The 13,000-nt window shown below is 41.8% G+C and overlaps 1 protein-coding gene across 6 annotated transcripts in view; it reads right to left on the reverse strand.

The window, feature by feature from the left end:
* The window catches only part of STK32A (serine/threonine kinase 32A), a 90,324-nt gene that overhangs the window by 2,841 nt on the left and 74,483 nt on the right, over positions 1–13,000 (reverse strand). For 5 of the 6 annotated variants that reach the window (XM_042850849.2, XM_042850848.2, XM_042850851.2 and 2 more), the window contains 4 exons: positions 10,987–11,103; positions 5,761–5,886; positions 5,583–5,624; positions 4,728–4,856 (listed from right to left, as the gene is read on the reverse strand). In XM_042850849.2, coding sequence (XP_042706783.2) covers positions 4,728–4,856; positions 5,583–5,624; positions 5,761–5,886; positions 10,987–11,103 — 414 coding nt within the window. The remainder of the gene's footprint in view (positions 1–4,727; positions 4,857–5,582; positions 5,625–5,760; positions 5,887–10,986; positions 11,104–13,000) is intronic. The other variant, XM_008172498.4, reaches the window with a different exon arrangement.

Here is a 13,000-nt window from a genome sequence, read left to right on the forward strand (position 1 = left end):
TCACAACTGACACAGGACAGTATCTGAGATGTTCCCATCCATTAGGCATAAATGGGTATGCCCCTACAGGTAGAAGAATGGCAATCAGGGCAATGTATTATATTCAACAGTGCTTACTCTATCACAGAAGGTCTTCAGTTTTGAGAAAGGATTCATAGAAGAGCTCAGTTTACCGCAGCTATACAAAGCATGGGATGTGCCCCCAGAAGTCTTAGCACCACACACGAGTGAGAGCAGCGCCAATGTGGATGCAGGGTATTAGAGAGAATTATTGTGCAGGCTGCCTCTTCTCACTCGTGCTAGGCAAATATAAAAGAAGTAAGTTAAGTGTAAATTGCTTAAGTTAATGCTGTGGTGAACCCAAAGTGCCTTACAGAATGTATAGAGGGATCCCTCCATCCATTCCTGAAATACCTCCCACACGCTTTTAGGGAAGGGAAATAAGGTGCATGATTGAACCGCACAAGCAAAACCACAGAACTGCTTTGGCCAGGAAGTTGAGAAGAACTATTTCAGCAGTTGATTCTACAGGAGGCACTTGAAGTTGGCAAAAGATTAAATCCCCAAACTAGAATTTCCCCAAGGCAGACCGGTTGATATTCCTCAATAGTCCCAACTGTGCCATTGGTATCTTTCATAATGATAAGCGAGCGAGGCCTCTGTTTTACCTCTCACCTGAAAGAGAGAATTTGCGGCATGGGAGCTGAAAATGTACAGAAAGCCCTACCTTCTTCTCTCTCCGCTTTCATTAGATAAAGAGAGATGGAAGGAGGAGCAGTCTAGTGTCTAAAGAACAGAATTAGGGAGTTCGCATTATTGTGATTGCCATTTAATCACAGGGCATTAGGCCCCTTACAAAATACACAGAGAGACATTTTTCCCTGCCCAGAAGAGCTGACAGCTTAAGGGTAGGCAGGACACAACACGTGAGAGCTACAAGTGGTAGGTGAGGGAAAAGGAGCAATGGAAATAGATTCATGTAGTTAGTTATGTGCAGGCCTTGTTTCAAAACTGTTCTGTTACCAGCTCTGGCTTGTGGTTTCCCCATCTGTAAAGTGGGGAGAATGATACCCACTCCCCAGGAGTGCTGGGAGGTTTCATTAATGCTGGTCAAGTGCTTTCAGCACCTAGGATGGATGGCAAAACGTTAGTATGGAAAGCCAGATTTCCTTCTGCTGTGGCCAGGTGACAGAGCTCTGTCGAGAGCCTGCCTCATTTGGGCTCAGTGAAGCTTGATGGAAGAGATGGGCAAGCCTCAGGCCAGGATCAATGTCACACCTACTCCATTCTATCACTGTCTATCAGCAGCCACACACACAGACTACGAACAAAGGGGGGAAAAAAACCTGCCTGAAGGCAAATAAAACATTTACGAGCCCTAACTCTGACTGGCAAGATCGGTTCTGATAGCTCTGGAGTTTGGCTGCTTCATTCACCTCAGAGACAGCGTTTCACTGGGCCACCAGACACCACCTGCATTCCAGTCACCGGCGCATGGTAAAAGGAAAAAAGTGACAAATGCCTTCTTTGAACCATTTGTACAAGTCAGACACTGACACGATTCCTTAAAGAGACTCAGCTCTAGCACTCCCCGAAGCCGTGAGCAACAGTGCACTTCTCCTTGCTATGAATGACACAGGCTCTGGTTTAATGCAACCCCAAGAATTCATAACACTTTTAATTTCCTCTGAGCATTATGCTCAGCTGTTGCTTCCTTCATACAGCTGCAGTCCTCAGAGCCATCATTCTCTCTCTCTCTCTCTCTCTCACACACACACACACACACACACACACACACACACACACACACACACACACACACACACACACACACACACACACACACACACACACACACAAAAAGTGGTAGTGATTTGAACAGTGGAGATATCTCGGGTTTTGTCACTGCCTGCTGACAACGAACTTAACCCTGAGGGTCTCCCTGAATGAATACTAGTGTCAGTAAACTCCAGACCTAAATGCACAAAGAAAACCGGTAAAGCAGACATAAAATGCCCTAGAAAATCCTATAGCCATGGTCTACATCAAGGGTGAAAGTAAGGCAGTACGAGCTGGTACGGCGCACTGGTAAAATGTGCCCGCCGGTACCAGCCCATATCACTGACTTTAAAGCGCTGCCGCGGCAGCGCTTTAATGTCACTGCCCCTTTTGCCCCCCCAGCCGGGGTGAAGGGGGGGCAAAAAGGAGCAGCTGCCCTGGGGCCGGTGATTTAAAAGGGCGTGGGGCTCTGGGCCCTTTAAATCACGGCTGGAGCCCCTGGCGGCACGGGCCAGGCAGTGCAGATGGACTGGCCGGGGAACGCTGGGCCCCGCCCCTTCTGCCTGAGGCCCCGCCCCTTCGGGGGGGGGGAGAGGAGGAGGGAGGGGAGAGCCAGCCCTGTACCAGTAAGAGATCAATTTTACTTTCATCCCTGGTCTACATGAAGAATATTGTAATGTTTACCTCACACACGAGGTTTTGAACTACTATAAACTAAATTTATTTAAAGATGCTTCTGAGAAAACTGCCCAGACAGTACATTCCTCCTCAACCTCTGATCTCAAAGAGTCCTCCCATCAAAAAGGAATGGGAGCCAAAAAGATGATCACTGCAGACCCTTCCACCTCACATCTCCTATCTTTCAAGGTACTAAAAGAATGAGGCCTACAGCAAGGGAAAGTGTGCGCAGGGGAACCGATACCTTTAAAAGGAGGAAACCGGTAGCGGGTTCAGAGGGAGGAAAGAAAGGCCTTTTATAGCAGGGAGGTGATATGCAGGCAAAGAGAGGAGAAGCAGGCAGAGAGTCCTGACAGCAAAGAAAGAGATGGGTGCCAGAGATGAGAAGAGAGGGGAAGGGTGCAGCGAAGACCAAAGCATGACCCACTATCACATCTAGGGAGACCACTGCTGTTTAATGCCATAGGTTGTCAGTCAAACCAGCCTCCTTAGAAAACACTGTTTTATTTTGTTTCTTGAGAAATTTTACTTAAAAAGTAACAACAAGTTTTTGGAATAAACTTTCCCAATTCCTAGGTTTTTCACAAAACCCAACACATTCTACAGGGTTCTGCTGCCTCTTGGCTGCACTCAACCTGCTGGCAACGTTCACTCTGCACAGCTGATTCAGGAGTGGGGATCAGGCTGCTTTTGCTTCCACTGATGAGGAGTATTAAAAAGGATCAGTTTTGTAAATGAAAGAGCTCTTATCCCAGGCCATGGTAAAATATTTAAGATGCTCAGAGATTCAGCTGACCTTTAAAATAACTTAATTTTTAAAGAATCCAATTCTATTTACTTAGAAGATCTTTATCATAGAAGAGGGATAAGGGAGACTTCAGCTTTAACAAATCCCTATGGCATCCATGCAGGGGAGAAATTCCAGCCACATAGAAGTTGATGAGAGTTTTGACATTGACTTCAGTGGGGCCCGGATTTCACTCTAGGGCTTCGTTAGGCTCCCTCCTAATGTTATCATGACCTGCCAACATGTTTTAAACACAACTGATTTTCCTAGTCTAAACATGGCCTTAGAAACACTTCACCTTTTAGATGTCTGAACTGAAAGGAAGGACAGGCTCCTACCCCAAACTGGCCTTCAGCATCTTACAAATAAACTAGGTGGTGCATTGTGTGCCTTAAAAACTGGCTTTCCACTTCCTGAGACATAGACTCAACGTCTGGTTTAGTTTGATCACAATTGAAAATGAGGTTGTGGGTGGTCTGATCCTAGCCCAGGGGTCGGCAACCTTTCAGAAGTGGTGTGCCGAGTCTTCATTTATTCACTCTAATTTAAGGTTTCGCGTGCCAGTCATAATTTGAACGTTTTTAGAAGGGCTCTTTCTATAAGTCTATAATAATATAACGAAACTATTGTTGTATGTAAAGTAAATAAGGTTTTTTAAATGTTTAAGAAGCTTCATTTAAAATTAAATTAAAATGCAGAGCGCCCCGGACCGGTGGCCAGGACCCGGGCAGTGTGAGTGCCACTGAAAATCAGTTTGTGTGCCGCCTTTGGCACGCGTGCCATAGGTTGCCTACCCCTGTCCTAGCCCATAATGAAGATTTGCCCACATTGCAAATCCTGCTGCAAGCTTAGCATAATGGAGCCATGTTGGCTGCAGAGAGGCCAAGGTCTGGAATAGTGGGGGAGTCATAAGAGTTTGCTGGTACCTTGGAAGTGCTGCTTGGAAGACGCTTGCAAAATACCTTTCTGACTTGTGCCCAGGTGTGAGAAACTGAAGCGACACCATTTCCTACCACTCTGACCCAGTCTTGCAGTAAATTATCTCCAGCAAAACATTATCAGCAGCGAAGTCAGAAACTAGTCCTTCCCGTACTCCATTCCCTGAAATTCAGAGCCGTCTGAGACTGTTTAAATCCGAACATTAGCCATCACAGGCAATTCCTTTTCCCCCCTTTCTGACTTTTTATAAAGGAAATTAAATGCAAAATCTATGTTATGAAACATCAAAATGACATAATTAAGATAGAGATTTAGGAAAGAGATTTATGCACAAGTTAATATTCATATTACAATATCATGCTGTCCCTGGTAGATATTCTGTCACTAGTACAGAGACGTTTTGTGAACAAAGCCATCCCAACAGCAACAATCAGACTATTTACATGTTTGCATTTTGCTGCATCCATATGAAATATCAAGTGGATTTTTGTGCAAAGAAAGGGATTTCCAAGACTATAGGTACCAGCCTCTCTTTCTCTCTCACCTGTGAGGAATAGCTTTTGTTGGTATCTTTCTCCTTCTTAGCTAAGCGCTTCTTTTTCTTATGAAGAGGTTTGGACTCCAGGATCATTTCTTCAAGTTCGAAGGTTGGGTCACAATTCAGTCTACCTTTCTATAGGGGAGAGAAAGGTCACCTTAGAATCGACCCTGCCTTGAAGAGGCTCTTACAAACAGGAAAGAACCTGGGAAATAACTCTCTAATGAATAAACCAATAACAATAACCTAGCCAGAGCTCCTGCTGAACCTTTTACATATTTTATCACTCCCCTCGGTTAGAAGGACACTGTCAAGGTACATTGCATCATTCTCAAATCACTTTCTCATTTATTCATTGTTGTTTATACTGATTCTTTGGATGTGCAAAGAGAAATCTAGAGTATTCCTTTCCATAATTATGATTTTCTTCCTTAGGTATATATGCATTGGTTTGTTATCAAGGGTCATTTGTCAGGATAAGTGGCTATTCTAAAGTGGCTGGCAAGAACCAAGTTATACACATAGGGTTATCTGAGAGTTCTGGGCTGTGCACCTTTTTTTAAATTGTAGAATGATCACAAGCACTGTTGCTCACAGCAGTTTGTTACTGCAGGATTGCTCATAAGCACAGCGGATAGGCATGCTAGTTTGTTATTATAGGGTTGGTTACAAGCACTGAATTCTCTGCACACAGGTTTGAAAATACAGGGTTTCTTGTAAGTGCATTAGAGCACTTCTTCTGAATACACAGACACAGAATTAATGAGGACATTACCAACTCTAACAATAATACAAATTGTGAGCATCCAACATTGGTAATTATCCCTTTAATAGTCTTAATCATAAAGTGAAAATTCTCACCTGGATTTTCCCTTGCCTTGCACCTTGTGTAGTCATATATACCTGTGCAAAGTGTGTGCAAAAGTACATTACTTTTCTGATCTAGTGCAAAGTAGTGGAGAATCAGGTGCAGTGTATAGGAGGTTACTCTGATTGTGTAGACATCCTAAATGATGGTTTTTTTTTTAAATTGCCTTACAGTGGGAATGAATCCTGGCATTATCCTCTTCTGTAGGACTGCATCCCAGTTAATATCAGCCAGATACGGAAAGTCCTGGATATCTTTCAGCTGAGCAAAACGTTCCTCAGGATTTGGTTCAAGCAACTGGCAATGGGAATTAAACACAATAGTTTAGACACCAGGCCATGGGAAGACAATCAGGAGAAAAAGGGTGTGTATATATATATCTCAATCACATGGTTGTGAATCTATATCTGTCTATATGTACAGCAGTTGCCTTTTTAAAATGTACCAATTTTGCCTTAGCTCGATACTGATCCCATGATATTCACCCTATTCTCTTTATTCAGTGAATACCTAGGGAATGCTTCAAATACTACAGTAGTAATGCTATGTAGTTACAAAGGAAATTGAAAAGTTCTGAAGAGCAACAATCTGTGTTTATATAGGAATATATACACACAAGCACACCCTCAAGCTTATCGTTGATACCACAAATATCAATGTTATTTGCTATCTATCAATGTGTAGGAAGAGGACAGAATTTAGGCTACATTGTTATTGGCTATAGACCACACAATAAAGTGGGGAGAGAGAGAGGGGAATGGGCAGAGTTCTTCTCCTGCTCCCCAACACAGCAGCTGGCAGAGTTGAGTTGGTTTGGGTGGTGATGTAATTTGTTATGCTGTAGGCCAATGGCAAATTATTTCCTCCATTCCCAGAGCACGAGGGTAGCAGGGAGGGAGTGGTGCCTCAAACAGGGCTATTCTTGGTTTGGCAGTTTATGCACCACCCGGTCTCTTAAGAGTGATGCCTAACAGCACAATGTAGCCCCTTGTCTACGTCATTGACCCTAACTCTGTCCACTCTCTCCCTCCATTCTGAATCCTTCCAAGATTCTATTCTCCATTAGCTTTCGGGCAGTCGTAACTGACTGCTGTGCCTGGATGGGCAGAGTTAACCTTAACCCTCCCATTGAGAGTATATTGAAAGAGTTAAACAGCCTGACTATGGCTCCAGGCGTCCACCCGCCTGTACAAGCAGGAAGAGTCACCAGCACCACTCCAGAGGGTTGTGTTAGCAACCTGGTATTACAGATCAGTACACATTTAGCGCAGGGTCTTTTTTTAATCTTGTTCAGAAGCCAAGTCGTTTAATCTGTGCTGGCCTGAAACTCACAGCACAGAGATCTCAGTCCATTCTCTGGTCCCACATATCACCCAGTCCAGGGTGCGACACACAGACTCCAGCATCAGAACCAAAGTAATCTCATTGCTAATGACTTTTCAACTGGGCTGCTTACTTGGCTACAACTGAAGATTTTCCTTTAGTAACGACTCAGTGAGTTCTTTCTTATTAGCAAGTTAAGCGGCGCATCCACCGAGATGTCACCAGATGTCCTTGAGTGTGAACAAGTCATCCAAAGTGCTCTGTTTTAACAGGTTCTTTTCTTTCACAGGGAAACTCAGAAAAATGGAACAGGTTCTACAATGTTTCTTTCCCCCCTCTCTCCAGTTTAAATAAAATCCCTATGGGACCAGCTTCATCTTCACTTTCTCGGTATTTGGATCTGATTTCTCACTCCACTTCCCCACCAATTTCTACTGAAAATGTACGTGTATTTGGCGTTTTATTCTCCTGTCTCCAACACCAGAGTGAAATTGGAAACTGCAGATCAAAAAGGCATCTTTCCAAAGAAGACACATCTAATCACAGCATAGAAAACTTTGTTAACACCAGGGAGGCAGAGGGACTAGCTAGAGTGGATGCAAAAAAAATGCAGGGTATGGATATTAAGAAAAGTTTTTAATTGTGAGCTCTATTAGGCTGTATCATAGTCTGCCAAGGACACCAGTGGAAGTCACAATGGATAGTGCTCTATATTGTTAGGCAACAACTGGCTGTCTTAATATTTATTTAATTGAGGTATGCAGATGGTTCCTATTACTATTGTATCTAGGCACCCCACAACCTTCAGTGGATTTATCCTCACAACACGCCCCTGTGAGGTAGGCAAGGGCCATTACCCCCATGTTAGAGATGGGGAACTGAGGCAAAGAAAGATTAAATGACTTGCCTACGGTCATTTGTGATGGAGCAGGAAACTGAACTCAGGTCTCTCAATTTCCAGGCTAATACCCTACCCACTGAACCATCCTCCCTTTCTAACATCTATGAGTCTATGAAACCATGGCAGTGGTCCTACTTGTCTTCACGTTTCTCAATAAATCCAGTGGGGATTTTTCATATTAGCTATAATACAAGTTAGTGATTGAATTGTGTCTTTCAAGTTCTGTGGTTCAAGATTGCAAGAACTTCTGGTAGCACATTCTAAAATAACCCCATAAAAACACTTCCTCAAATGTAATGAATAAGCTGATAACTTGAAACACCATTTTAGCATTAGTGCTTGCAACCAGAGTGTGAATGATATAAAGTGGAGCTGCAAAGTCTATGCTGTCAGAGTGTGAATGATATGCAGGCTGAGCGTAAACATCACTCACAATTCATTTTCCCCATTCCAAGTACTGTGCTTAAACACAAAATGCAAGTAATGTGGGTCTGTTACCAATGATCAAACACATTGAACCTTAACATGAAATTCACTTGAGATATTTGAACGGGACAAAACTTAACATCCCAGTTGGCCTCATATATAATATTGATGCTAAACCAGATACAAAGGGGCACATGGAAATTTAAATAAATTGTGACACTGCATTATTAATTCAAGAGGTAGCCTGTGGGATTTACAGCATGTTGTGGTTCAGGATAAAACTTCCAGCAAAGGTAAAAATATATAGAAATACAAAGGACGTCTGCATAAAGATCCCTGTGTCGCTATTTGGCCTGGTTAAACTCTAGCTCAGGTATTAACTATTCCTCTTTCCTAAATTCTCCCATTTAATTTTAATTAAATGGATATTTTTCAATCTTCCTCCTAAAAACACTGCTGTGCTCCATTTCCAATGAAGAATTGTTCCCATGTCTATAGCCTAGCCCACGTCTATTTCAGTGGTGGGGATAACCGTACCCAGAGTCTTTAGGAAGAAATATTGTCATAAATGCTAGGGATTCTTTTATTATTCATATGTAGGGCTAGTTATCAGGTAGAACAGCATCACTAAGCATCTGAGGCAGACAGGCTTTGGAAATACTGGTCTCAAGAAATTCATTCTTTCAGGGAGCTAAAGGCATCAGTAGTGTGGACAGAACGAGAAATGCTAACAAGTTCTGGGCCCTAGCGTTCCGAGGAGCTGGCCAGAGAAATCTGGCAAAAATTATAATCAAAAGGACAAGTGCACTAAACCTTCCTCCCCCCTTCCACTCCCAAAACTCCTGGTAATAACGGACAGATACACAGGCAGCAGAGAGCAAGGACTGGGGAGTATGCTATGATGGGGGACTGTAAACTGGAGGGAGAGAGAGAGCGCTCATAAATTGGGGCCTCACAGGCAGCAGCAGTGAGCATTGAGGCATGAAGACAGGTTCCGTAGAGGTGATTAATGTTAGTGTCTGACCTGTATGTGTATGAGAGAGACAGAGAGAACATCCAAGCTGCCCAAAGGTTACAGAGTTATGTGCTCCAATGGCGTGGTGCTGTGGATACAACAGAGACTAACTAATCTATCACCAGCAGAACACTTGCTGCAGCAGGGCAAGTGGATGAATAAGCAGCCTGGGACCCATATCCTGAGTCAGAAGTGTCCACACATGCAGCATGGCAGATGATGAAGAGGGACATACCTCGACCTTTAAGGACAAAAAGAATCCTAACACTGGTATTGGCCTACTACTAGATGGACATGGTAGAATCATCAATAATAATGCAGAAAAGACAGAAGTGTTCAATAAATATTTCTGTTTTGTACTTGTGAAAAAACAGAAGATGTAGTAATATCATATGATAACACTTTTCATTCCACTAGCATCTCAGGAAGATGTTAAACGGCAGCTATTAAAGTTAGACATTTTAAAATCAGCAGGTCCAGATAACGTGCATCCAAGAGCTCCAAAGAGCTAGCTGAGGAGATCACTGGACCGTTAATGTTGATTTTCAATAGGTTTGGGAACACTGGGCTGCTCCAGAAGACTAGAGGAAAGTTAGTGTTGTGCCAATATTTAAAAAGGGTAAACAGGATGACCGAGGTAATTGTAGGCCTGTCAGTCTGACACTGATTCCAGGCAAGATAATGTAGCAGCTGATATGGGATTTGATTAATAAAGAATTAAATGCCAGTCAACATGGCTTATGGAAAATAGATCCTGTCAAACTAACTTGATATATTTTTTGATTATATTTTTGATAGTATGAGATTACAAAAGTTTGGTTGATAAAGGCAAAACTGTTGATATAATATAATTAGACTTCTATAAGGTATCTAATGTGGTACCGTACAACAATTTGATTAAAAAAAACTAGAATGAGATAAAATTAACATGGCATACATTCAGTGAATTAAAAGCTGGCTAACTGATAGGTCTCAGAATGTGACTGTAAATGGGGAATCATTCAAAATGTTGACGTTCCCATTTAGCAGGGTTCAAAATGGACTAGTTACCCTTTTTCATGATATTTTCTGCTAAGACTGTTATTCAAATGGTTTCTGAAATCCTTATCAAATGTTTTGTTTCCTGAAAACCTGCCTTCAGTAAGAAATCATGGGTTTAGGTTAATGAACAGTTTTTATAACAATTTTGAAAACAATGTTGATAAAAAGGTCAGTGAAAATCGAGAAAAACGGTTTCAGAAAATGATATGGGAAATGGAACAAAGTGAGAATATCAGCATTTTTTGTGAAAAGTTTGCATTTTGGAAAAAATGTTTTTTTCAACAAAATAGAAAGTTTCGTCTATTTCATTCTCTCTCTAATTCCCAAAGATGATTTCAGAGGGACAAAGGCGGCTACTGGGCCAGTCTGAAGGACGCTGATCCTGCATATATCCTGAGAACAGGGGCAACACCAGTGCAAGCTTCCCTGTTACTGGGCCCTCAATGTACCCTGACCTGGAGGTGACACGGTCAGTAAGGCTTCCAGCTAGCGATTATATCAGTGTGGATACCTTTAGTCATTTTAAAGAGGGCACCAAGAGCCATGAGAAAGTCACTAACACTGGATTTGACCTGGACCAGATTTGCACTGGACACCTAAGGAGTAATCCAAGGGCCAGTGAGCACAATGCCTTCTTAGATGTGAATATAACCATTCCCCTGTGTTATCCCGTTTCCCTACCTGCCCTCACCTTTTTGAGTAGCGACACCATTTCTTTAGACCAAGCAGCAGGATACATGACAGTAGCTGTCTTGAACACGTGAGCAATTTCGTTTGTCGATGTGTTGGAGCGAATGTGATAGGGCCTCTGTGAAAAACACAAGGAAACCATTTCATTAAAAAAAAAAAATCTTTTGGAAATCTTCCTAGGGCAAGAAGTCTCCAAACAGAGTCTCTTTGTGCCATTCTCCAAGCCCCCCCATTGCTGCTCTAGATTGAACCATTGAAAGTCAGTCACTGCAGAGGCTAACTCAATTGAAGTAAATAGATTACTACAGGACTGAATAATAACAAATAATAATAATGAGACATTTGAACAGCAAGATGAATAGGAGGGAAAAGCAAAGGGTAGAGCTGTCACCCAGCTGGTATTTCCTTGACAAAGCCAGTATTTGTACTTAAAAAGGCCATTAAAGTGAAATTAATTTACTGGTACTGCAAAGGCCAGTACTTTCTCAACATTCTCTGTTAAATGTAAATGGTATTTTCTGTTCATTTCTCAAGTTTGAGATAATATTGACAAGGTAGAGGCTAGTGGTTTTTCTCTCTGCTTCTTCTTTCCTTTGGAAAGATAACAACAGCAGCAAAGGGAAAAAAGAACAATTTGAAAAATAACACCTCATAGCAGAGGTAGTTGAACAGAGTTTCACGGGTATGGCTCAGGATGCAGAAGGGCTGTTCATTTATGCATGGTGAATGTCCTAGAGGTAGGAATAAATGGACGCTTCGCTTTCAGTTTAGATGCCAACCTGAATTCTGGCCACAGACCTTTAGGATATATATGCAAGATGGAGAGGATGTTGCGCCTTGGAGCGTGCAAAGTCTAAATTTTCCAGAAAAAAAAATGTGCAACCGAGCAGGCAAAGCACAATCACAGTAACAATGCATGTAGACCAATTGCACATCTGACTGGTACGTGCAACTACATGCAGCTCAACATTTAACTTGAAATTAATAAGGGAAGTTTGTGTATACAAGGGAAGGATTGCTGTATAATTTTGTTTTTGAAGTTTTTTTAATTCCCAGATTTTTATTAAAATACACCTCTACTTCGATATAACGCGACCCGATATAACGCGGTAAAGCAGTGCTCCAGGGGAGCGGGGCTGTGCACTCCGGTGGATCAAAGCAAGTTCAATATAACGTGGTTTCACCTATAACGCGGTAAGATTTTTTGGCTCCCGAGGACAGCGTTCTATCAAGGTAGAGGTGTATGTTGACAATAAGTGTTCATTTTAAAATATATGTGAGCAGATACAAATTAATATGTGGAAACAGATGCATTATACTGAATATTTGCAAACAATGCTGGGGAACTCAAGTCTTCCTATAAAAGTTTATCACATTATACTGTGGTCACCACTAATATCATCAATTTGCTGTGCTATGATGTTTGAATATACTGCAGTATTTTCTACACCTAGATTTGGAAATAACACAAAGTCAAAAGCCTTGGAATAGTAAGTGCAACAGTGTCGCAATCCATTTTATTTTCTAATTATAAAGTGAGTATATATTACTTACATTTTCAAAAGTGATTAGAGATTTTGGTTTTGAGTGCTCGGCTGCAGGAAGGGTGCACTGCACATCTGAGAACCATATCCTTTTAACCTGTCCAAGTTGGGGCCCAAAACTTGAGCCACCCAAAATTCACTTTAAAATTTAGATCAGTTTATATATAGATATAAATTAAAATACATTCTGCCCACACAGCTTCTTAAAAGATAAAAAGTGCTATATGCTGGAGGTGTAAATATTATTTGAAGAGTATTTTTTTAATCTCACAAACTGTTATGTAATCTTTTTGCTTGGAAAATACAGCTTATTTCATGCTAAGCAACTTTCCATGTTGCCCATCTATTTTTTACAAAATTGTTTAAAAGAACTTCTCCAAGATGCACCAAACTTTGCGAGTACTTTACAGCCAAAGACTGAGGCATGACAGGGCATGAATAGTGTTGTATTAATAATTCACACACAGTGGT

The sequence above is a fragment of the Chrysemys picta genome, chromosome 8 (assembly GCF_011386835.1).
Source record: "Chrysemys picta bellii isolate R12L10 chromosome 8, ASM1138683v2, whole genome shotgun sequence".
NCBI classification, from domain to species: domain Eukaryota; kingdom Metazoa; phylum Chordata; order Testudines; family Emydidae; genus Chrysemys; species Chrysemys picta.